This window comes from Centruroides sculpturatus, unplaced genomic scaffold, assembly GCF_000671375.1.
Source record: "Centruroides sculpturatus isolate CEXI.00-Female unplaced genomic scaffold, Cexi_2.0 scaffold1609, whole genome shotgun sequence".
NCBI classification, from domain to species: Eukaryota; Metazoa; Arthropoda; class Arachnida; order Scorpiones; family Buthidae; genus Centruroides; species Centruroides sculpturatus.
This window is the reverse complement of record NW_019386271.1, coordinates 83,804-110,734: the sequence shown is the minus strand read 5'-3', so window position 1 is coordinate 110,734 and position 26,931 is coordinate 83,804. Positions and strand designations below refer to the sequence as shown.

Genomic DNA, 26,931 nt, shown 5'->3' with positions numbered 1-26,931 from the left:
GAGGTCGAAACGACACCTGAGAAGCCGATGTCGACAGAGAGGCAACAGTCTCTTGCCAAATCCTTTGCGGGTAGCCAAAGGTAGGACAAGGTCGTACCTGTTTTCCCTGCAACAGTTTGGTGGAAACCACCACTTTGTCACTGGATGGTGTTTTTGTTCTTTTGAAGCCGTGAGGGGGAGATCGCTTTGTTAGGTCGAGTGGCTGAGGATGAAATGGGTCGTCGGTAAGGCGTCGGCGACATTTGAATAAAAGACACCATTCAGATCAGTTTGTAATCACGTAATAACGTAATCAGTTCGTAATTTGTAAAGAAAATTTATTTTTCATAGATGAGATTTCTTCTCAAAAAATATCGCTGAGAGAAGCAGCTGCAGTTAATTCGAAAAGTGGAGGGCAAGGCTATACACGCTGTCATTGCAAAAAGAAGTGTTCCACGAATAAATGCAGTTGTAAAAGCAAGGGACTTTTGTGCAATTCAAAGTGCCATAACAGTTTAAGTTGTTGCAATAAATAACAATGTATAACATCAAACACGTAATTTATGTGTAAGTTTATTATTGTATTATTTTCTTTCCTGATTAAGAATGTACTGTTCGTTATTGGTTCAACAGTTTATTTACATGCGCTGTTACTTAAGCTTTCTTCTATTTTGACATATTAAAATGTTGCATCTTTGTCTTAACCTGATAAAAATATTTTTATTCAACATTCGCCATCAGTGCATGCTGAATGTCGACATTTGCCGGTGTGACTGAGAAAAAATAATGTTTAGCAGATATTTGTACTTTACATACACGAAACGACTGTGTGAATTCTGACATTCACCGGAGAATGTTGACATTCGCCAGATATCGGTCATTCACACTAACATATACTGTATACAGTATATATTAGTATACAACATCTATATGAATATAAAAAAAATGAATGTAAATATTCCATGTCATTTATAGATTTATAGATAAATATTAATAGTAAAATAAATCCTCCATCATAATCTCATTCAGGAAATAGAAAAAAGAAACCAAATCTTATAATATAATCGAGATGGGTTGATGATAATAAAAATAACAATAGTAATAATCAGCACAGAGCCCAAACGGTTAAGAACTGAAAGTTGAAATTTGGTACATAGATAGAGTACGTCATTAGAATGTAGACTAAAAAAAGATTTTCGGAAATTCTTTTCTGAGGGGAAGAAGAGGATTAAGAATTACCCCAAAGAACTCGGCTTCTACTGTACTATTTTAGGTGCTGTTTTTTGCATTTTGCGGGAATTCGAACAAATTTTTAAACCTGCCTAAAAATTCTCTAATTGTCTCGGAATACGTAAACCTAATTTTTTGTACCAGATGAAAACGGTTAAGACCGGCTATAATCTAATAAACTTAATCTACGCTATCGTTACTTTTTGCCCGAGCACCGCCGAACTTATCTGCTAGTTATTGAACCCCTATATCGAGGGTTTATATAATTCGGATTCGTATATCGCGGCGAAAAAATTGCGACCGTATTCGTATAAAGACGCTAAAAGAGTCTCGTAAAATGCGGTAAAACGTCATCGCCGACTCGTATCGCGACAGGATTGGTCGAATCTGGACAAATAGTGGACGAGCAGCCGAACTACTTTCACGTTACGGACAGTTTAGGCGGGTAAGTTGAGTTTACTATCGTCTGTACAGTATGTAGGCTAAATTAGGTACTGTAAGTCTAATACAGTACTGTAATTTTATACATTTCTTGTGAAAAAACATTTCTTATTCAACGGTCATAAAAATTATTTGTACTAATGATGTCTCCAAAGTTCAACGAATTTTTCGCAGAAAAATAACTTATCAGAATACGCGACCGCTGTTTGGTGAGCTGTTCCGCGACGAAAACTAGCTTAAGCAATGACGTGGACGAACAGTGCACACTCGGTAAGTAATCCTACAATTTTTTGTTTATAGCATAGTTTATACGTTATTCCCAAAAAAATTATATGTGTTTTGGAAATAATGAGTGAAATTATTGTAGATTCGATTAATTTTATAAAAGAAAACCTTTCAAACAGCCGTAGTCCGTAAATTGCACACGTGCCTGGCTGTGATTGGCTCATGTATTTGAAGATTATTAAAACGCGAAATTCTTATAAAGCGGAATGTATCTACCGCGTTATAGGGGAATCGACTGTACTTTTAATGCTGACACAATAAAAACACTCATAAAACAAGCAAAAACAGTGTTTGAAATTCCCAGCAATAGTAAAAGAAAGAACACAAATTTATACCAGGACTCACTGGTGTACGGGTTATTTTTTATGATCGACAACGTTGAAAAAAAATAATCGCACGAACTAAAAACAAGTAAAGAAAAATAGTTGATAGACCTATCACTCGCTGTAGAAACTGCACAAGACATAGACGTCAGATTCAATTAGCAATTTTAATAATACTCCTGTTTACACATTAATAGAGAAAATATTATTGCTTTACACTGGAAAAATCGTCGTTTACACAAGAATACAGGTTTCTTGATTTTAAATCAGTTTTAATTAAAAACAATATTTTTAGAAAAGTACAAGAATATTCCAGAGTTGTATGATTATATTCCTGTGGAAATATCTACTACTGGTTTTGCACTCGCTTTAGAAACTGCACAAGAGATAGACGTCAGATTCAATTAGCAATATTAATAATACTCCTGTCTACACAGTAATAGAGAAAATATTATTGCTTTATACTGGAAAAATCGTCGTTCACACAAAAATACAGGTTTCTTGATTTTAAATTGGTTTTAATTAAAAACAATATTTTTAGAAAAGTACAAGAATATTCCAAAGTTGTATGATTATATTCCTGTGGAAATATCTACTGCTGGTGTCGCAATGATGGAGATTTTTTACTTTATAAGGTAATTATCTTCATATTGATAAAATTTTTTGATGAAATACTTTGAAACTAGTTTCTATTTTCTTATAAAATAATGTAAAATATTTAACTTTATATATGACGAACATNAATCAACGCGGAGATAGGGCAATTGCTCCTGTTGAAATCGTTACATAATAATTATATTGTAAAATTATATAAATTAACTTATTATTAGACGTTACGCTTAAACAAAGAAAGTCTACAGGCAACGAAATGGTGAATCTAAATTGTTTTCCGAGTCGTGAGCAGACTCTTTATTGTGAAAGGCATCATTACAGCATTATTGTTGACAATATTTTGCACTAGAAATAATTTTATACTGCAGAATTTGATAAAACATTAATGTATTGTTAGTGTGAAATTAAACATCTACACATATGATAATTCACAATGTTTTTTTTAAAACAAATTTCAGTGCTTTTCTTCTCTCCTATTCTTGCCAGAACAGTGTGAAATCTGCAACGGATATTTTCGTCTTATTGAGAAAGAGAATCATCAGGTTAGGGGATTTTATATTTATTCAAAAATTTAATATTTATATGTATATGTTGATAATTCGTTCAGATATAGTGCAAAGCAAAGTGCAAAATTTGAAGAGAAATTGTTTTAAATATAAACTTTACTCTGAATCGAAACGAAAGACGGCAATATGTTGGCTCACTGGTTTTGATCGAACCTTTTTAAGTTTATAGTGCACCCCCCAACGACTGACATGTTCCAAATAGTAAGGTACACAAAATTAAACGAAAAAATTACGGGTGCAAATTGCACAATGTCTTAAAACTTTGATAATTCTTTCTATTTGATAAATGGTTGATTGTTTGGTGCAGATGTGCCAGTTTCTTAGTTTAATGATGGTGAGTAAAATTCTGTTTTTCCTGTGAGTAGCAGGGGTTAATGCGTGCGCTATAACCCGTTTACTGGCGACGGTTTGACGAAAACCTCTCACGTCGTCTGTGGATGGCGTTTTACTTTCAGGGCGCGTTTTTCCGGGTAACAGGATCGACTTGTCAGGTCGAGTAGAAGGGTAAGAGAGGTCATTGATAAAGTATGCCGATAATCGAGTAACAGACACCATTAAGAAACTTAATAAGGATAAAATTTTAATAAATAACTACAATCTAAACAAAAAATTACAGAAGTACAAGTATAATATTGAGTACCCGGGTATTAAGGATAATAAGCTTATTCTATCTACCAATATATACATATAATGAACAGCACCTCTATATAATTTTGCGAAGACATATTTCAGAGTAAAAAGACGTGTAAAATTTTAAAATAAAATGTTCATAATTTCAAAGCTTATCGACTCTCTCTAAAAACTTTTATCGATTTTTAGTCGTTAATACCGACCTTTTTGGAAAGTTCTTATTATCAGTTATGTGGCATTCGTATACAATATATGTAACTATTTTTTACTTGCTGCATCACTTGTTTACCAATGTTTTTGATTATATAACATTGTTTAAAAATTACTTTAGCTCCAGTAATATGTGGAATAAATATAACTCTGTTTGGTGAGATACAACGACACATCTCATGAACGATGGGCATATGAATACAGCAATGACTTTATACGAGCTCATTTTCATGTGTTAGAAACATGAACTAAACCTGAAATATTCCACTTGGCCAGCGTAACTAGAGTCTTTGGTCTCATGAGACATTATCTAGCGATCAACTACCAGAGTTCTGTTGTTATCCTCTTGGACATTAGTCGGCCTCGAACGATATGTTCTAGTAATGATAGTTATAAGTGTAGCCGAAAATTTTCGCTTTTGGCGACATTCTCAGCTATATTCTCCAGGAATGAGCATCTTTCAATTAGCACTAATTTAAAAATCAGGTCTCAATATCACTATGTTTTTTGAAGATTTTCACCCTAACTGACGAATTTGCCAATGGTGGCGAAACATATTCATAACTGAAGTTAATAGTGACAGATCGAGCAAAATACATGTTGAAGGCAGTAATTAAGAAAAATTCATTGATTTTTCTAAATGTACATCACATCACGTGTCTCGCTCACGCCTTACATAACGTTGCATTTAGGATTCAGAATGAGTACGAGTACAAATTAAGAAATTCGCTTATATCAGAAAAAAAGAACTTTTTTTGTGAATTCAGGAAAAAATCAAAATTATTTTAAGAATAGAACTGGAGTTAGTAATCTTTTTCCGGAATCAATTGTCACTCGCAAAGGTCTTGGATAAACGCTGCAAAGTACCATGTCGATAATTTTGATACTGTTGATCGCTTCATTTTCAACTACAAACAAAAGTCTCATTCAAATGCTAGAAATGTTTTGGTGAAACTATTGCAAGAGAAGAAAGTTTACCTCAAGAAAGAATTATTTGATCTCCTTAATTTCGTGAAGCTATCAAATATAACATTACTAGAAGAACAAGGACTCGGTATAACTAAACAAGCCGAACTACGAGCAATTGAAAATGCAAAAAAATTGTTTCTGGTTACCTTATATTTTCTCAAAAATTGAAAAAAATTTTCTCAAGCAATTTTGATCTTATTAAATTTACGTCTTTTGATATAATTTAAGTGATAAAGTTAATATCGAATTCGCTCGTTTAATAGCAATCGACTTGAACGTTAGTTCTCATTATATTCATCGATATTGGCCAATCGACGTCACAGTTTAAGCGAGGCTTATTTGAAATATCAAAGTGTAATTCGTTTAAACTCGTTTTTGAGATAAGTAGCTGGCGATTTTTTTGGCAAATTTACGGCAAATAGTTGGCGATTACCGCGATTTAAAGCCCAAAAACTAACGAAAACTTTCGGCTCTAGTTATAACCTTATAAATTTAAATAAGCTCAGTTATGATTTCAGAAACGACTACGTCTAAACTGGAATCTTATTAATGTAATGTTATTTGATATACAATTTTGAATTAATTTACTCAGAATACAATTTTCTATTGCAGATTAACAGTGCCAGTATTTTGCCTTGTAGCAGCGACGATTATTTTACCTCTTTTAGGAGATGGTCCTCATTGGAATGACCTGTTAAGCGATGTACATGAAATTGTAGAGAATTGGCCCAAATATGTTTTTCATTACAATAATTTCATAGAATACAATGCTCCAAATTCCCTTGTAAAAATGAAAATATAATACATTATATAACATTTTTAAATATATAATTTATTACGTATATATTATTTACATTTACAGAAACTTGAACATTTATGGTTTTTAAGCGCCTTGTTTCAGCAAATCCTTGTTGCTATACCTTTACTATACATAAACAACAGGTATGTTTTTTTCGTTTTTATTTTCAATTTTAACTATTTCTAAAGTTCGAACACTATCCCATGAGGAAGCAGATAATGTTGAGAATTTCTTACAAAAAATTTTAAAATATACTATTTCAATATTTATAAATTATACTGATTAATTTTTTCTCTATATAAATGGAGACATTGAAAAAACTAAACAATATTGGTAAACTTCAAAATACTCCAAAGAGGAAATTAAACGAGTTGAAAATTGATTACGAATATCCAATTGATTATATTAAAACAATATCCACTCGCTTTGGTGATAAAAAATTAGTAGTTCTTAGGGATAGAGAATTGAATAAATTTTAAGTTTTTCTTCCTGATCGATTCAATAAAAAAATAGAGAATGAATATTTAGATGAGATGAGTAATTATAAATTTGTATACAGGGGTATGAAAAGTTGTGGGAATATGTATGAAGCTCATATTATTGAGTTTGTTTGACTTTCTTATATTTACTTTTTTGTAATAAATCACTTTAAATAAATGACACTAGGAATCAGAGAGATTTCATCGGTTTTCATTTTTTGTTTAAATTCAGTGAATTTTATTATCGATATCGATTAAATTCATTTAATTTTATTAAATTTTTGGGGCAGAACCGACATTATTATACTACTCATATGGCTGGTCACTATGACGCCTAATACTGGCAGAACTAAAAAAAGGAGCCCAGCAAATTGGTTTCAATAGAGAACAATGTTTCTCTCCGACGTGAAGTACGGGAACCTGAAAGTTTTCTAATTTATCATGGTAATATGAAATACATGGTAAAATTAACACGTAAAGATTTACCCACAGCAAATTTGAGATGAGCAAACTGTCGTGCAGACATATCGAGCGAATTTGCAAATTCTCGAATAAATAAAAATTTTAAGTATGTAAAGAACAATGTAAACGTGGAAACATTCGAGTTTTCTTTAGAAAGATAAATGACAGGTACATTTAAAAAGTTATCTCATGAATCGAAAACTTTTAGTCCAACACTCGTTAGATCCACGCCTTAGTGCGTAGCTGCCATGTATTCACTTTAACTTTAATTTATGCAGAAATATTCAAATCATAATGTGTAACTTACAAACATATTATTTGAGCAGTGGAATAAACAACTTTCTGCCCTTTGCAATAATTAACTCTAGCTGATAGTTCACTACATGTTCGTCAAAACTTGGCGATAACATCAAGTGCAGTGTTTTTCAACCTTTTTAAATACGCGACCCCCTTTACAAGTTAAAAAATTCTGGCGAACCCCAGGACCATATTAAAACTATATCAGTGATTTTAAAAACTATGTATTTAATTTTCTTTCTGTTGAGAGCTAAATATCGTTCGAAAAACAAATTGTACTGTAAATTTTACAGTACAATTGGTTTTTCAGGTTTATTTTACAGTGTGAAATAAACAGGCATATCCTTCTCACTGAAATTGTAGTTTTTTTATTGTAATGTAGGATGTACAAACACTTGTCTTTTTCTTTTACCTGCGAACCCATGGATAAGGCATTGCGACCCCCCCGGGTATTCGCGACCAACAGGTTGAAAAACACTGATCTGGTAAAAAGTCGTCAGTCAAAGATTTCTTCTTTGACTGACGACTTTTTACCAGATCAGTGTTTTTAGGTAGGTACGGTATCCGAGAGCATTGGCAACACCGGCGAGGGCGAACTTTCGTTGATTACGGACTCCTCGGACGGTCAATCACCTTGTCGTCATCAGTCATTGCCTTTTATTGGGGGCACTTCCTCTTTTCTTCATTGCTTTTTTTTGGCAATCTTGTAACGCCTGTGACCAGTAGCAAATTCTCTTCGCCAAGTTTCTAAAAAGGAAGTTACTCCGCAGACAAATGAAAATCATATCTGTTACAATTGTAACAATCGTGAAAATTATAGCAAGTTTTAATTTCAAAACTTGAATTTTCACCTGCAAACTTTTTATCAAATCCGGGTTCTCACACTTGCAATTGACCATGAAAATAAACTATTAAATATAATATTTTATATATTATAATTATTATTCNTAATTGGGGTTCCATAATACCACCTTCTCCTCTACATTTTTTGAAGACGCTTCAGGACGTTTTGAAATTTTATTGCTGCAAAACTGTTGGCAACACTGTTGGCAACACCGGCGAGGGCGAACTTTCGTTGATCACGGACTCCTCGGACGGTCGATCACCTTGTCGTCATCAGTCATTGCCTTTTATTGGGGGTCCTTCCTCTTTTCTTCATTGCTTTTTTTGGCAATTTTGTAACGCCTATGACTAATAGCAAATTCTTTTCGCCAAGTTCCTGGTGACACATTCGATGTCTCATCTTGAAAAGGAAGTTACTCCGCAGAGGAATGAAATTCATATCCGTTACAATTTAAACAATCGTTGGGAAAATTATAGCAAGTTTTAATTTCAAAAAATTTATTTTTGAAATTAAAACTTGCTTTTATTTAATAACATAGTAAATAGTACCCCGATTACAAAAACAAAAGATATAGGATAATACTTTTTGGGATCATAAAAACAGCTGTCATATATTTTAAAATAATCGAAAAGTTCAATATACCATAAAGCAACACAGCTTTTTTTGTCACGTAAATCATTTATTATTCCACTCATATAGGCTTTTATTTAATAAAGTAGTAAATAGTTTTCCAATTACAAAAACAAAAGATATGGGATAATACTTTTTGGGATCATAAAAACAGCTGTTATATATTTTAAAATAATCGAAAAGTTCAATATACCATAAAGCAACACAGCTTTTTTTGTCACGTAAATCATTAATTATAGACAGCAGATCATAGTTATAGGCTAATTTTTTCTGTTTCGAAAATTTCAAAGATAAAAAAAATGAAAGAAATTGCTCTCGATGCAAAAGATTTTGATTCTTATAGCTTTCGTAGCTGGTGTTGAGGAAGAACTGTCTTCTGTTTATTACAAAATCGTTATTCATAAAATCACCGAAATATAAACTAAGCATCTTCAAAAACATAACCAGTGAAAATTGTTTTTTTCTTTTCACTAACAGATAAGTTAAACGAATTTGCCATGCGAAATCTTGAAAAAAGATCTCAAGGAATCAAGTGTTAAATATAAGTGGTGAAACGTAATAGTTTAGAAATTCGAGTTTATATGAAATGCATGCTGCTAAGATTAGTGGATATTATATAATCTTTTATTCACCAGAAAAATATTCCGTCATTTTAAAAGAGATAATTTATACTTGAAAATTTAATAATAACTTTCATTATCCAATTTAATTTACTTTTTTGAGAAATGATTATGATTCAAGGAACAATTATGTGTAAATATACATTAAAATTAATCGCCCATAAAAAGCAATCTATACCTTGCAATACAAACTAAAAATAATTACTGAACATAGTTGCATAACGTCATTTTTGTATTATTTTTTCCAACCGGTTTGGTTTGATAGTTCATTGCACACCCATTTTTAAACCTTATTAGAACCATAATTCACTATTTTTATCACCTAAATAATTTTAGAATGAGTTTGCAAATATGCAATCCTTTACAACGATATAGAACACATTCTTAGCGACGTAAAAAAACTTCGTTTAATGCTTGAATGCAACATTTAAATAAATTCAGAAACAAGATCTATTCGTGAAAAATTTCTTTGAGAAACACTGGCATTTTTTAAGTGTAAATACGTGATAAAAACGCGGTAAATTCACCTCATCTGCCAGTTGGCTAGGCGCGAACTCGCTACCAATTACTTAATTTCATTATGAAAGTGAATTTTCTTGATTGGATTACATATGTAATAGATATAACAATTAATAAGAGATAGTTCAGAAAGTATTTTGTTTAATTATTTGTAATTTAAATGGACAAAACAGAAATGAATATATATTTTTTTACTTTTAGATGGCCGAAGTATGGAAAAATTATCATGGTGATGTTAATTGTGGCAGGAGCTGTATCACACGTTATTAATACAAATGTATACAAAGATCACACAATGTTTGGTTATTCTATGGATTATAGGTATGTACTTTAATTTTATATGAATGTATTTACAGGACACCACGTTATAAAGTCAAAATTCAGATATACGTTTACTAGACAAAAACAAAAAATATTACAATTTCATTATTACTTTGAGAAAAACAATAAAAATATTTGTCATTAAGACACTATCACTAATAATGGCATAAATCGATACATTTCTTTATAATACGTTTTTAATATGTACGAACTTGTTAAGATATGTATTTTTATATCCACAAAAGTAAAGAATGGTAAACAGATGTCAGACAAACGGAAAAATGTTTATTAGAGTAGCCTACTCCTATTGAACGTTTCACAGAGAATTATCCAGAAATCCTGATGCAACCGAATCTGGTATGGTAAAGAATAAAAATAAATTTACATAAAATTATAATAAAATTCTTTACTATGGCATGGCAATATCGCTATAAACAAAGATAGACGATCTGAATCTTTCTTCATGAAACATTTGTTGTAGACCATTTGTAGTGCTGTTTGTTGAAAAGTGCTTTTTTAGCACTCGTCCTCCACAAAGAGATCATCTCAATGTATTTAAAAAGCATCACAAATAACGAATTGCAGTCGGGATAAAAACAGACTTCTCCTCGTCTTCAGATTTTAAATTATGAGAATGTGATACACGCTGAAAAATATCTCCTGAATCGCTAAGATTTCAATATAGTGTAAATGTTTTATACAAATGAAATTTTCCTCGCTGCTTCAAATTCGTCAGTGACAAAATGTAATACAAAATTTTATAAGAAAATATTTTCTGCATGGACTGAATTCTCCTTATACTAGCTAGATGGTATTTGGACAGCTCTGTAAATGGCGTTGAATAGGAGTACATAGTTTATCATCATAAATTATTTTGGGGTTGTTATTGCTTGTGTTTTTAATATTAGTAATGCATTGTGAAGCGTTCAAACGTCTTACAGCATAATGTAACCGAATAATCTGGAAAACGGAGAAATGTCTCTTTTTATTATAAGATAAAAATTAGCCTGCGTAATGAAGAAAACTGACTTTTTAATAACTTTTTTTCTCTCTGTGAACATCATGAAATACATGTAGGCAATATACACGTGTTCCTGTACACCCATTTATACGATCAATCCCCGATAATTTTTGAGTTTTCGACCAGCCTAAGAAGAAATCGGACAAAAGTTCTGAGTATGGTTTTCTGTTCTTCATTTTTGTTAATTGGCTCTGAAATAGACCAATCGTTCATACTATGCAAAATATAAATTTGTTGCATTGTAATGTGTTTTTTGAATTTATCAATTTTTTAATAGTTTTTTGTCTTTTAAAATAAGTAATACGCAAATTTCTTTTAATTGTGTTGTGATGCTACTATATTAATATTTTTATAATGTTTTCTTTTTATTATTTTTAGAAAAGTTGTAAATTACCTAAATCACAATTACTGGAAACCTTATTACTCACATCTCAGCTCATTTTTTACTGGATTTTTGTTTGGATGCTTTCTGTTGAAAAAAGGAGAAATTAAATTTACTCGTGTAAGTATCAATATTTTTTAAAGAAATGCATACAATTTTTAAAATTTCATTTAATCAAACAGCCAAGTGTTTGTAATTAATTAACTTAGGTTAAATTAGGTTAGGTTAGAATATTATTTGTACGGTACACTACATCAAAGTCGTAACAACGAAGACATAACGACCATATACACAGACTATTCGCGCCTTTTAAGAGCATTATCCAAACGAAACTGTGGTGTTCAGTTACAGATATACACTTGCCATATACGTAAGGACATAGTTTTACAACAGCCCATTTAATGCATAAATATTTTTTATGTGTCGTCGAATAATTTCACTCGTTTTTGTTAAGCGTTAGACTGATGTAACATACGGAATGCTCTCTTCTGTCATCATCTTGTTGTAATAGAGTATCCCCTAATTCTACATCATACGTATCTGTGTGCTAAAACACATTCTTTCTGGGTCAAAGTAACTTAGAAGTGGTGAGTTACAGGCTTTCCTTTAATCTCAAAGAAGTTTCTTGTTCGGTATCTCTTCAGATGGACTTTTGATTGATTCTCTGTAAACAGAATAATGGTGTAGAGATAGTTAAGAAATCATTTATCATTAGTCTAAAACACGGATGGCCAAAGCTTTAACCAATACTACCGACCTGCTTTTAAAATTTTTGGTGGCGGGCTACTAACAATAAAAGTAGTAATTTAAAGCCAAAAAGTTTAAATTGAAAATAAACAGATAATACCAATACCAATTTAATGTCAAGTTAGTTTAATAACAACAATTAATGATGACTTCACACAAACATAAAAATAATACGTAAATAAAACAAGATGTTCTTTTTAATTATAATTGCGTTACCGTCCTTATTTCTAATTGATTTTTAATTGTCTACTTTGACATTATTCATTAATAGGACTTTACACTGCTCTTTAAAAATTGACACAATAATGAGAGTTAGTTAACAAGAAACAAATTTTCTTTATTAAATCACCTGCAGTAGTAACTTTTTCTGTACACTTAAATGTGTTTCGGGCTAACACCCCCTCATCAGCAGTATTACTACAATAAAAAGAATATGTTGTATATTAATTAAAAATATATAGGCCTATATTTTATTGTAAAAAATTTATTTTATAACAACTAACAGTAAACACGTATCCAAATATCATGTACAATTGGATTACATTTCCAAAAATTACAGATTTACATAATTGCATTTTTCTGTATAAATAAAATAAATCGTTAATTTTTAAAAACTTAAAATTATTACAAGTATTGGTTGATATTGTAACTTAGATCAAGGTTCTATTCGCCATTAGGTAAGGACATTATGATAAGTTGATTCTATCAACCATTTATAGGCTATGCTCTTTGTAAACGTCATCAAGTATGGTGTCCCAGGATTGGTGATTTATTTTTCCTAAATTATTATTTATTTTATTTGTTTATTTCTTTATGTTTATATGTTCATACGATTGTCTTTTGTAATTATTAGACTTTTTTTTTAATTTTTATTGTATTTATATTTATTTGGCAACCATAATTATTACAATGTTCTGCTACAGCAGAATTTGTATAATTCCCTTTAATTTAATGAAAGAAAAATATAGTTTATTTATTTAATTGTAGTTGTTATCCACCCAAAACTAGTGTAGTTGAAAAAAAACCATTGGGAACAAGAATAAAAGAAATCATACGCGTAACAAAAGGGAATCGTGCAAATTCTTACTTCTAATGCATATATAAAGGGATTACCAGAATTAATTTCAAACGGAAATGAATTTCCGAGTTAAGCAAAGCATACCTGTACGTAACACTCTTAACCACTTACTTTCCTTTCTCTCTACTCCCTGTATATTCACGTAGCCGTATAAAAAAGTCTTAAATTTCTCAATTTTTATAGTAATAGTAATATATGATTGTTTGAAACAGTTTTAAATAACATTACAGAAAACACTTCTAGTATTTTGGATCGGTAGTATTATATTGATAATGCTGGCAATATTTGGATTGCATGGTTATAAAAGAGAAACGTCACCAAACGACACTATAGTGTATTTACATCACACGTTATCGCCATTTGCTCTTACTGTGGCCACGACATGGATTTCTGTTGCATGCATTACGGGATACGGTGGTAAGTAAATAAATTTTAAGCAATTTCACATAAATTTAGTTACGGTTTAAGTATTTTATTTCTAAATTGATTTCTTATTTCATATTAATAGCATGATTTCATTACAGGTATCTGTAATCGAATTTTCTCATTGCGAATATTTTGTATGTTGGATAAATTAATTATTTGGATCTACATGCTTCATATACTAGTTTTAATGTATATTCATGGTCATTTACGGAAAGGTCTTTACGCATCAGTAATAATTCTGGTAAGATTAGTTTAATAAGAAAAAATAATAATAATGATTCAGCGAACAGTTGCTTAACTTTCTCGGAAACATTCAAAAACTACAAATGTGGCATCATGTAATTGTGTTTTATTACAAAAACTATATTTTTTATTATTATAAAATGGCAAGAAACATAATTTTGAACTTAAGATGGGTTTTATAAAAAATTGTAAATGCTAGTAACGATGAAATTGTCATGATGGCGAATTCTACTCGAGATAGGACATACAATTTTTGCTTATTTTTCCACTTTCGGTACCTTTAACCACCGACATTGAATAGCTTGACTCTCATAATAATAAACCTCCCTGTAAAAATTTTAAAAAACTTCAACTTAAAGCACGAGAGTTATTAAGCTTCAAAGAGGGTGATCAAAATGGTGTTCTCCCAACTTATACACACACATACACTAATGTGCATACATTCAGAAAATTACCTGAATGATTTATATTTCTCGATGTATCGAAATCCCTGTGTCCAGAAATGTTCAAATCTTGGAGGCTCTCTGTTTGATGGATTGCCATAGTTTTTCCTCTGTTATAGTTAATAGAGCGATAACAGTATTATAGTGAAATTTTGTTAATTTTGTTAATAACCAATACGAAAAATGACTTCTTGTTTATGTGCTTTTGGATAGATGGAAAAGTTGGCATACATTACCGATGAAATAAAAACGGCTTGATCGACTTAGTATGGTAGAGATGAAACCAGTTATATGATATGTTCAGACACCTGGTTTATCGAAAGTGAAAAAGATAGGCTCATAGAGAATTATGGAAAAATGTGATATTGGTCCAACTAATACGGGCACATGTCTCGAATATACTTAACCGGAAAATCAACAGTAAATGCTGTCCATTATTGTGAGACTTTGAATGAATTCTGTTTTGGAATATCTCAAAAGTTTTCCAAATTCGTTATATAAGAGATCATTGTTCTCCAGAATACTACTTCTTTGTATATTGCGAAATAAAAATATTATAACGTTTACAACTATGTAAGTTACCGTACAGGTTTAATTCCTTTTGAAGACTTTTTTCTATACAGTTCTGTTCTATTTAACATTATTTGATAATAAGTGAGAAAAAAACGGATGTTTGAAAATTAGAAATATACAGAAAACTTATTCAGGTGGTGTGGAAATTTTGCTTTTATATATTGTCACGAGTGACTAAAACTTAGAAAGTTTCTACGGCCAGAAAACTTACATGTTAAACTCCCGTTATATAAGGTAAAGTAAGGATGAGGCAAATGTGTCCTTACACGATAAAAGGAGTATATAACATAAACATGTGTATAAATACAGAAATAATTTTTGGCATTATATACGAAAGCGTTACATAGATGTTTAAATGTAAGCTATTAAAACATAAATAACATCAGAAAATGTATTTAAGAATAAAAAATAATGTTATTTAATAAATATCGAAAATTATTTTTTTTAATTAATGCATATTTTTTTTCTTTGTTAGTGGATGTTGTTCCTAATGGTGATGTGCCTAACTTTGATAGCATCGTTACTCATGCATTTATTTGTGGAAACACCTTTGAATTATCTTATTGATAAAATAGTTGATTTTCTCTGTAAGAAGAAAAAAGTGGATAGAAACGAAGAATGCAGAATTGATAATTTGCGTAAAAATCAGAACAACGACAACAATAAAGTCTAATAATATCAATTATTTGAATATGATTAATAATAATAAGTTTTATGATTTCAAATATAATTAAATTGATTTGTAACAATATTGATTAAATGTATTTCTTTTTCGATATGTTTAAATGTATTCAATAATATAGGTATAACTGTATTCAATTGAAATATAATTAAAGTGATTTGTACTAATATTTGCAATATGTTGTAAAATTAAAATCTGCGGAAAAATCGCTCGACATTTCCTAATTTCGTATTAGATATATTGTATTTGCATGAATTTACGAAAATATATTATCTTATTGTTTCATTGTTTATTACAGGCATATATTCAAAAGCATACAGGTTGAAAATATTTTTTCTTATTACAAAATAAAAAAAATAAGTATATAATTATATTCTTAATAATTACAGTAGAGCGTCGTTTATCCGAAAGCTGGTTATCCGAAACGTCCGTTATCCGAACGAATTCTAGTCGGCAAATTTAAATTTTCGCTAGTGCTTTGGCGCTGCAATCTTCGGCTATNGTGTTTCCACAAATAAATGCATGAGTAACGATGCTATCAAAGTTAACGTTTTTGATACTAAATTAACATCCGAAGTATAATTTTTTATTGTTTTTATATTTTTCAATAAATTTATTTTGTTTGTACAAAATAAAAAAATATTTTTTAACGATACCATAGTCTTCGTTAGGCTTAACATCCACGAAAATTCAACGCGAAGCGACACGCAACGGAAAGAAATTTTAACATGGGATAAATTAATATATTTTTCTGTACATGATTCGTTATCCGAAAAATAAGTTATCCGAACCACTTCAGTCCCCAGTTGATTCGGATAAACGACGCTGTATTTAATTATTTGTGTATCTGGAAATTACTAGTGCTTAGAAACTCTCGTTATATTCACAGTTTATTCTAATTTAAAATATTAGTCACTTAAACTTTCTTGGATAAAAATACAATAGCACTCCTATATATTCCACACGTAGAAAAAATGATAAAAACGTCTTTAAAACTTGTTTGTCTAAATTAAAATGTCATTATACCATTGTAACAAGTGAAAATTTTTATACTCTGTAAGAATATGTAAAAGAATTGTTTTTCTGCAGTTATTTCGAAATTCTTGCATTTTTCCCCTCGTTCTGTTGCATGAGAATTTTTAGTCATACCTGTCACGGCTTCAGCTCTACCTACAATAAAAACAACCTGTTGAGGCTTCAAAAACTACTGCGTAAATTTTGTGAATGGAAAATTTTGTTGACATCTTAACATGATTTCTTCTTCTTATCGTTATAATTGTAAGGAGTAAGCATAAAATTGATTGAGAGGACGAATCGTACAGAAACTGAAAACAAAAATAGTTAAACAGGGTTTATTCATGCTACAGGATATGAATTTCGGGCACGGAAGATTTAACTATGAATCTAGTGTACACAAGCCGTTTTAGCCATCACTCGAAACCATTTTATCCGCCGAAACCAATATTAAATAAATCGTACAAATGTACATTCAAGTATTGTACGAAATTAAAGCATTAAAAACATCACAACCATAAAAAGTTCTATAGTTCGGAAATAATTGTTAAATAAAGTTTTTACAATTTAACTTTATCGAAAAGGTAGTGATAAATATGCTTGACTGTGAAATTTTGTACATCATATATTTTTACAGATAGGCATTCGTTTACGTTTAAAGTTTATTCCAAATCCAGAATACAGCGAAAAAATGCGGACGATTTAATATCGAAATTAGAAAAAGAAGAAATTATGTTTGAATATAAGTTCATGACAGTGGCGTGCCGTGACATTTGATGATAGGGAAGCTGTGTTTCTGTAAATAGCTGACTTGCAGGCACAATCAGTTATGGTCTAGGGTCCATTCGTATTCGTTTGTTCGATAAGTCAGTAGAAACAGTAGACTTCTCTAAATGTATTTTTAATATAACAATTATATTCTACAACACTGTTGATTATTCCGTTTTATATGAATTCCATGTTTTACGAGTCACTTAGATTTTACAAATACGCGTGCCGGGCTGTGAACGGCTGACGTATTTGTAAAATCTAAGTGATTTGTACAACAGAGAATTCATATAAAACGGAATGATCAGCAGTGTTGTAGGAGGGATCGACTGTACTCAAATTTTGTTTCGTAAGTACGAAAAATGATGCAACACAAAGAAAACTATTCATACATTATAAATCATATTGTCCAATAAATACCAAGAAGAACGTATTCATAATAGAAATAAAAAAAAATGTTAAATAGAACAACGCTACAAGAAGATATAGAAATACAAACAAGACAACTTTTCGCAAAATATTTATTAAACGATTACCCAAGAAATACAGTATGTAAGTGGTATAAATATTATGTAAATCATAGATATAACGGATCGTTCTTTTTGTAGGTATAGCTGAAGCCATGACAGGTATGACTAAAAAATTCTCATACAATGGAATGAGGGGGAAAATGTAAGAATTTCGAAATAACTGCATAAAAACAATTATTTTTCATAATCTTACAGGATAGAAGAATTTTCACTTGTCACAATGGTATAATGACATTTTAATTTAAATAAACAACTTTTAAAGATGTGTTTCTATCATTTCTTCTAAGTTTGAATACTGTATTTAGAAGTGCTATTATATTTTTATCTAAGAATATTGAAGTGACTAATATTTAAAATTAGAATGAACTGAAACATATCGAGAGTTTCTGAGCACTAGTAATTTCCAGATACACAAATAATTAGATATTTTGGTCGATTTTTCCCCAAATTTTAATTTTACAACATATTGCAAATATTATTATAAATCACTTTCATTATATTTCAATTGAATACAATTATGCATATATTGTTCAATACATTTAAATATATCGAATAAAGAAATACATTTAATCAATATTGTTACAAATCAATTTGATTATATTTGAAATCATAATACAGTATTTTCAAGTATATTAATCATATTAAATTAATTGATATTATTAGACTTCATTGTTGTCGTTGTTTTGATTTTCACGCAAATTATCAATTCTGCATTCTTCTTTTCTATCCACTTTTTTCTTCTTACAGAAAAAAATCAATTATTTTATCAATAAGATAATTCAAAGGTGTTTCCACAAATAAATGCATGAGTAACGATGCTATCAAAGTTAGGCACATCACCATTAGGAACAACATCCACTAACAAAGAAAAAAATATGCATTAATGAAAAAAAATAAATTTCGATATTTATTAAATAACATTATTTTTTATTCTTAAATACATTTTATAATGTTATTTATGTTTTAATAGCTTACATTTAAACCTCGATGTAACGCTTTGGTATATAATGCCAAAAATTATTTCTGTATTTAAACACATCATTATGTTATTTATTTATATCAGGTTACATCAAAGACAGGAAAGTCCCCCGTATTCAATTTTATCATGTAAGGACATATTTGCCTCGTCTTTACTTTACCTTATATGAAGAGAGTTTAACGTGTAAGTTTTCTGGGCGTAGATACTTACTAAATTTTAGTCACTCGTGACAATATGTAAAGTACTATATTATTTTTTCGACTTTCCAACGATTATCGACACTACTGTGTGCCGGAAATAGCCGTTCCCTAACGGGTACTTTACGCGGATTCGCGTTAGTGTGCCAGGCCTGGACTTTAAGCGTGCACCGAATTAAATAATGACAAAGTTTGTCAATAACAAAATCAAATATTTAATTAAACTTCTATTAATAAATTCTATACAGTATTTAGTAAAAATCAAACAATAATTTATTCAATGAAACTCAACAAGAATCAATCCGACAAACTCAAATCAATCTATTTCTAACTTAATTCTATTCCCCTTTGGAATTCGACAAAATCAAAGAATTAACTTATAAACAATAATTCTTATAAATTAAAGATCCTAATCGTCACCTCAATATACTAGGAACCTATTTCCTCAAACTCTCAAGACTTTCTATAATCGTCGATCCACAAATCGAATAACTTCAAAATCCTATCGGACACCTCTCTCTCGTTCACTGCTATAAGCTCGTTGCTATCAGGAATTCACCTCGTTCGTTTTCACTTGAGTTAGAGGCTTTATAGTGTGAGGTGACGTCACAATTCTGAATGAGCTCACTCTCCTCATTTACATACTTATCTGTAACATTAAATTTTTCTCGTTTATCTGGCAGATTATTTTCCGACAATACTTCGCTAACCTTTTACATTATTCTTTTTAACAATTATCGGGATGCTTTATTCTTTTAAGGTTTAGCGATTCCTAACTGGGTTGTGGGGTCTCCCCCCCCTTTTTCTCGGTGCGGACTTACTTTTTTCCGCTTGGGAAGCGCAAGTGTGCGCGAGTATTTCTACGGCGCTTTTCTTTCGTCGGTGAGTTGGTTTTTCTTCTATGTTTAAGTTACTAAGGTGAATGGTGAGGAAACTTCGTCCTAACAAAACATAAGCCCCAAACAAAATAGAATAATAAACAAAATAAAAGTAAATAAAAATAACGTTCGGACTTGGTTCCTTACAAATATATAAAAGCAAAATTTCCACACCACCTGAATAAGTTTTCTGTATACTGTATTTTTAATTTTCAAACATTCGTTTTTTTCTCACTTATTATCAAATAATGTTAAATAAAAAAGACAAGTCTGTACAGAAAAAGTGTCTCTAAGAGGAATTAAACCTGTAAGGTAACTTTAAAATATTGTAACGTTTAAAACTATTTATTTCGTAGTATATAAAGAACTATTATTCTGGAGAAGAATGATCTCTTATATAAAGAATTTGGAAAGCTTTTGAGATATTCCAAACCAGAATTCACTGAAAGTCTCAGAATAATGAACAGTACGTTAAAACTAGTAAATGAAGCATGTAGATCCAAATAATTAATTTATCCAACATACAAAATATTCGCAATGAAAAAATTCGATTACAGATACCTGTAATGAAATCATGCTATTAATATGAAATAAGAAATCAATTTAGAAATAAAATATTTAAACCGTAACTAAATTTTATGTGAAATTGCAATTGCTTCAAAATTCATTTACTTACCGCCGTATCCCGTGATGCATGCAACAGAAATCCATGTCGTAGCCAAAGTAAAAGCAAATGGCTATAACGTGTGATGTAAATATACTATAGTGTCGTTTGGTGACGTTTTTCTTTTATAACCATGCAATCCAAATATTGCCAGCATTATCAATATTATACTACTGATCCAAAATACCAGAAGAGTTTTCTGTAATTTTATTTAAAACTGTTTCAAACGATCATATATTACTATTACGATAAAAATAGAGAAATTTAAGACTTTTTTATACGGCTACGTGAATATACTGAAAGTAGAGAGAAAGGGAAGTAAGAGGTTAATGAATAATGTCCAAGTAGACAATTAAAAATCAATTAGAAATAAGGACTGTAAGGCAATTTTAATGAAAAAGAACATCTTGTTTTATTTACATATTATTTTTAAGTTTGTGTGAAGTCATCATTAATTGCTGTTATTAAAATAACTTGACATTAAATTGGTATTAGTATTATCTGTTTATTTTCAATTTAAAATTATTTTTGGCTTTAAATTACCACTTTTAGTGTTAGTAGCCCGCCGCCAGAAATTTCAAAAGCAGGTTGCCCGTATTGGTTAAAACTTCGGCCATCCGTGTTTTAGACTAATGATAAATGATTTTTTAACTATCTCTACACCATTATTCTGTTTACAGAGAATCAATCAAAAGTTCATCTAGAGACATACCGAACAAGAAACTTTTTTGCGATTAAAGGAAAGCCTGTAACTCACCATTTCTAAGATACTTTCACCCAGAAAGAATGTGTTATATCACACAGATACGTGTGATGTAGAATTAAGGGCTACTCTATTACAACAAGATGATGACAGAAGAGAGCATTCTGTATGATACATCAGTCTAACGCTTAAAAAAACGAGTGGAATTATTCGACGACACAGAAGAAATGCATATGCGTTAAGTGGGCTATTTGAAAACTACGTCTTTACGTATATGAGAAAAAGTTTATAGCTGTAACTGAACATCACAGTTTCGTTTGGCTAATGCTCTTAAAAGACGCGAATAGTCTGTATAGATGGTCGTTAAGCCTTCATTGTAACGATTTTGATGTAGTGTGTAAATAATATTCTAAGTTAGAACATTATTTATACACTAGAATAGAATATAATAATTGGGTTAGAATATAATATTTGGGTTCGGTTAGAATTTCTAACCGAACCCAAGTTAATTAATTACAAACACTTGGCTGTTTGATTAAATGAAATTTGTAATATTGTATGCATTTCTTTAAAAATATTGATACTTACACGAGCAAATTTAATTTCTCCTTTTTTCAACAGAAAACATCCAAATAAAAATCCAGTAAAAAATGAGTTGATATGTGAATAATAAGGTTTATAGTAATTCTGTTTCAGGTAATTTAAAAGTTTTCTGAAAATAATGTTAAGAAAACAATACAAAACTATTAATATAGTAGCATTACAAACAGAATTAAAAGAAATTTGTCGATTACTTATTTTAAAAGACAAAAAAACTATAGGAAAAATTGATGAATTCAAAAAACACACTAAAATGCAACCAATTTATATTTTGCATATTATGAACGATTGATCTATTTCAGAGCCGATTAACAAAAATGAAGAACAGAAAACCGTACTCATATGTTATGTCCGATTTCTTCTTAGACGGGTCGAAAACTCGAGGACTTTTGAAGATTGATCATTTAAATGGGTGTACAGGAATATGTGTATCTAGCCTACATGTATCTCGTGATGTTCACAAGAAGAAAAAAGTTATTAAAAAGTCAGTTTTCCTTATTATGCAGACAAATTTTTATCTTATAATGAAGAGCGACATTTCTCCGTTTTGCAGATTATTCGGTTACATTATGCTGTCAGACGTTTGAACGCTTCACAATGCATTACTAATATTAAAAACACAAGCAATAACAACTCCAAAATATTTTATGATGATAAACTATGAACTCCTTTTCAACACTATTTACAGAGATGCCCAAATACCATCTTTCTAGTATCAGGAGATTTCAGTTCACGCAGAAAATATTTTCGTATAAAGTTTTGTATTACATTTTGTCACTGACGAATTTGAAGCAGCGAGGAAAATTTCATTTGTATAAAACATTTACACTGTATTGAAATCTTAGGGATTCAGGAGATATTTTTCAGCGTGAACCACATTCTCATAATTTAAAATCTGAAGACGATGAGAAATCTGTTTTTATCCCGACTGCAATTCGTTATTTGTGATGCTTTTTAAGTACATTGAGATAATCTCTTTGTAGTGGACGAGTGCTAAAATAGCACTTTTCTACAAACAGCACTCCAAATGACCTACAACAAATGTTCCATGAAGAAAGATTCAGGTCGTCTATCTTTGTTTATAGCGATATTGCCATGCCATAGTAAAGAATTTTATTATAATTTTATGTAAATTTATTTTCTTTCTTCACCATACCAGATTCGGTTGCATCAGGATTGCTAGATAATTATCTGTGAAACGTTCAATAGAAGTAGGCTACTCTAATAAACATCTTTTCGTTCATCTGACATCTGTACATCATTCTTTAATCTTGTAAATATAATAATTCATATCTTAACAAATTCGTACATATTTAAAACGTATTATAAAGAAATATATCGATTTTTGTCAGTATTAGTAATAGTGTATTAAAAAAAACTGATTTTATTATTTTTCTCAATGTAACAATAAAATTTTAATATTTTCTGTTTTTGTCCTCTAAACGTATACAGTCATACTCCGACTTACGCTACCCCGACTTACGCGAACTCGGAGTTACGCGATTTTCAAATCTCGTCGATTCATCTTTTGTTTGAGCGCCACGCAACTCTTGATTATTCACTCCCCCCACACTATTGTCCAGCTTACATGTTCGGACGTGTCGCGCGGAATCGACGAATAGTTACAATTTATTTTGTGTAATTTATTTCTGTTTGTTATATCTACGGAGACTCGAGAGACTCTATGTGGTGATTTCTTGTAACCGTGAACGAACCAAAAGGCGAGATAAGATTAACGAGAACATTTATTAGCTTACATACATCCGACTTGGATTTTACACAAAAGGCATCTGCAATCGTGAACAATTGACGAAAAAAGTATACATTTATCAGATAATAAACAAAGACTCATTTTGTAAACAATTTACCTTTTGTATATACAACTGACAAGATTACCTTTCAAATTATAAACAGACTCGATCCCAAGCGGTCTTTTGATCGTCGGACATACAAAAGAAATGAACAGATGGCGCCTAACTTAAGCGCGGTTTACAATAACGAATATGATTAATCTTAACACTCTACTATGTCATCCAAACGAAGTAGAACTGATTCTTCTGCATCAAACAAGAAAAGAAAAACTTTATCTTTGGAATGTAAAGTTAACATTATTAAAGACTTCGATACAAAAATGAAAATTTGTGAATTGGCAAAGAAGTTTGATCTACCGGAATCGACGGTCAGAACAATTATAAAAGGTAAAGAAAAAATTCTCGAAGCTGTAAAAAATGCTCAATCTTTAAATTCAAGCATCATTCGTAAACGTCACGGTATTATCGCTGAGATGGAAACAATGTTAAAATTATGGTGTGATAATCAAGTAAATGTGAAAAATTGTATAATAATATAATTTGTTATACGTATGTATTATCTAAGATTTTACTAAACATTTTTTTTTCTAAATTATTGTTTTCTTTAGTCTCACGGTCCCAATTAAAAATAATTTGTATGTATTTATACGCAAAATTATACCCCGACTTACGCGAATTCGACTTACGCGGTTATCGCTCGGTCCCACCTATCGCGTAAGTCCGGGGTATGACTGTATCTGATCTTTGACTTTATAATGTGGTGTCCTGTAAATAAATTTATATAAAATTAAAGTACATACCTATAATCAGTAGAATAACCAAACATTGGGTGATCTTTGTATAAATTTGTATTAATAACGTGTGATACAACTCCTGCCACAATTAACATTACTGTGACAATTTTTCCATACCTCGGCCATCTAAAAGTAAAAAAATATATATTCATTTTTGTTTTCTTCATTAAAATTACAAAGAATTACACAAAGTACTTTCTGAACTATCTCTAATTAATTGTTATATCTATTACATATGTAATCCACTCACGAAATTTCACTTTCATAATCAAAATAAGTAATTGGTAGCGAGTTCGCGCATAGCCAACTGGGAGATGACGTGAATTTACCGCGTTTTTATCACGTATTTACACATAAAGAATGCCTAGTTTTCCAGAGAAATTTTTTACGAAAAAATCTTGTTTCTGAAATGGTTTAAATGGTGCTTGTAAGCATGTCACGAAGTTTCTTTATTTCGCTAAGAATGTGTTCTATATCGATATAAAAAACTTTATATTTGTATATTCATTCTAAAATTATTTACTGATAAAAACAGTGGATTAGGTTTAAAAATGGGTGTGCAGTGAACTATCAAACCAAAATGGTTGGAAAAAGTGGTACAAAAATGATGTTAAGGAACTATGTTCAATAAATATTTTTAGTTTCTAAGGCAAGGTATAGATTACTTTTTATGGGCGATTTATTTTAATCTATATTTACACATCATTGTTCCTTGAATCATAATCATTTCTCAAAGAAGTAAATTAAATTGGATAATGAAAATCATTACCAAATTTTCAAATATAAATTTTATTTTCTAAAATGAAAGGGTATTTTTGTAATCAGTAAGAGATTATACAATATCTACTAATGTTAGCAGCATGCATTTTATATAAACTCGAAATTCTAAACTATTACGTTTCACGACTCATATTTAACACTTGATTCCTTGAGATGGCTTTTCAAGATTTCGCATGGCAAATTCGTTTAACTTATCTGTTAGTGAAAAGAAAAAAAAACAATTCCCACTGGTTTTGTTTTTGAAAATGGTCAGTTTATATTTCGATGATTGCATGAATAACGATTTTGTATGAATAAACAGAAGACAGTTTTTCCTCAACACCAGCTTCGATAGCTGTAAGAATCAAAATCTTTTGCATTGAGAGCAATTTCTTATTTTTATTTCTTATTTTTTTTTTCTGAAATTCTCGAAGCAGAAAATACTAGCCTATATCTATGATCTGCTTTCTATAATTAATGATTTACATGACAAGGAAAGCTGTGTTGCTTTATAGTATATTGAACTTTGGATTATTTTAAAATATATGACAGCTGTTTTTATGATCCCAAAAAGTATTATCCTATATCTTTCGTTTTTGTAATCGGGATACTATTTACTATGTTATTAAATAAAAGCAAGTTTTAATTTCAAAAATAAATTTTTTGAAATTAAAACTTGCTATAATTTTCCCATCGATTGTTTAAATTGTAACGGATATGAATTTCATTCCTCTGCGGAGTAACTTCCTTTTCAAGATGAGACATCGAATGTGTCACCAGGAACTTGGCGAAAAGAATTTGCTATTAGTCATAGGCGTTACAAAATTGCCAAAAAAAGCAATGAAGAAAAGAGGAAGGACCCCCAATAAAAGGCAATGACTGATGACGACAAGGTGATCGACCGTCCGAGGAGTCCGTGATCAACGAAAGTTCGCCCTCGCCGGTGTTGCCAACAGTGTTGCCAACAGTTTTGCAGCAATAAAATTTGAAAACGTCCTGAAGCGTCTTCAAAAAATGTAGAGGAGAAGGTGGTATTATGGAACCCCAATTATATTTTAGTGAATTGTAAACAAGGTATCATAACTACACCCACAGTTTTTGTGCGATAAGTACTGGTAACTAGTAAACTAAATGTTCCTAATTGGATTTTTCGCTAGTGTAATTACAAGTATGGTTTTTGAAGGCTTTTGTACAAAAAGTCCGAAAGTAGGCTTAGAGAAAATTGAATGGTAATATGGAACCTTACCGTATATTTTCAAAAAAATACTTTAATGTAGCCAAAAACAAATAGGAAAAGAAAAAAATGTTAAATAATTACGAAATTATTTACTCAAATGTATTTTATCGCAAAAATACTTTTATAATAGAAAAATATGACCTCCATCAACAATATATATTCCAGCAGCTCTTTTTCGATATTCTC

The 26,931-nt window shown here is 30.5% G+C and overlaps 1 protein-coding gene across 1 annotated transcript; it reads left to right on the top strand.

Moving 5' to 3' along the window:
• Positions 1 to 27: 27 nt before the first annotated feature.
• LOC111614348 lies at positions 28 to 12,021 on the top strand. Its single transcript, XM_023355721.1, has 7 exons — positions 28 to 80; positions 3,329 to 3,412; positions 5,858 to 6,029; positions 6,108 to 6,187; positions 10,097 to 10,216; positions 11,616 to 11,739; positions 11,839 to 12,021. Exons 1-7 carry the CDS (start codon positions 28 to 30, stop codon positions 12,019 to 12,021), a joined length of 816 nt encoding a protein of 271 aa, XP_023211489.1.
• Positions 12,022 to 26,931: the final 14,910 nt, after the last annotated feature.

What these genes read in the sequence shown, in the direction of transcription:
- LOC111614348 (XM_023355721.1), top strand. Translation starts at nt 28, where the DNA reads ATGTCGACAGAGAGGCAACAGTCTCTTGCCAAATCCTTTGCGGGTAGC. An exon ending in TTGAGAAAGAGAATCATCAG is followed by an intron (nt 3,413 to 5,857) that starts GTTAGGGGATTT and finishes TTTCTATTGCAG; the next exon opens with ATTAACAGTGCCAGTATTTT. An exon ending in TTACTATACATAAACAACAG is followed by an intron (nt 6,188 to 10,096) that starts GTATGTTTTTTT and finishes TTTTACTTTTAG; the next exon opens with ATGGCCGAAGTATGGAAAAA.